A 514-nucleotide genomic window follows, 5' to 3' on the forward strand; every position below is an offset into this window, starting at 1 on the left:
ACTATCGATTCACCCCAGTTGTCTGGGACGGTCTCCTTCTCCCAGATAAACCCAAATGGGCTAGACGGGCACTGGCTGAGAAATCTACCGCCATCCTTGAAAAGAGCAGGTGGAAGGTCGTCAGGACCAGCAGCACGATGACGCTTGAGTAGAGAAATGCATTCGGACACTTCTGAGACTGAAGGCGGCTCCATATTTACGGTCCGTCTTTCTGTTGAAGGCCGGGTTTCGGATTGGGGGTAGCAGGTGGCCAGCTGAATTGCTGTTCGAAGTACTGTGCCCAGCAGTCCAAACGTTCTGCTTCGTTGCATATCAGGGAGCCATTTGGGTCCCTGATTGTTTCACTGACAAGAGGTTTCCGAGGACCAGTCGAACGAATTAAGTAGAATAATTTGCGCATAGCACCTGTCTGTCGTGCGCTGGGCTTGTGTTGAATGAGGTTCGCAGTAGGCATTGGCGTTAGGTCATCCCCGTTTACGGCATCTTGCTCCGATATGATGCTCAAATGTTTTAA

General features: G+C 51.0%; 1 protein-coding gene across 1 annotated transcript in view; it reads right to left on the reverse strand.

Annotated features, from left to right (window-relative positions):
• T265_01929 (hypothetical protein) overlaps nt 1–194 on the reverse strand; it is a gene marked incomplete at both ends in the record, with an annotated part of 4,897 nt that extends 4,703 nt beyond the window's left edge. The window contains one exon of the mRNA XM_009166055.1: nt 14–194. Within this exon, the coding sequence (XP_009164319.1) occupies nt 14–194 (181 nt within the window). The remainder of the gene's footprint in view (nt 1–13) is intronic.
• Between the last annotated feature and the right edge of the window lie 320 nt (nt 195–514).

Source organism: Opisthorchis viverrini (assembly GCF_000715545.1).
Source record: "Opisthorchis viverrini unplaced genomic scaffold opera_v5_21, whole genome shotgun sequence".
In the NCBI taxonomy this organism is placed as follows: Eukaryota; Metazoa; Platyhelminthes; class Trematoda; order Opisthorchiida; family Opisthorchiidae; genus Opisthorchis; species Opisthorchis viverrini.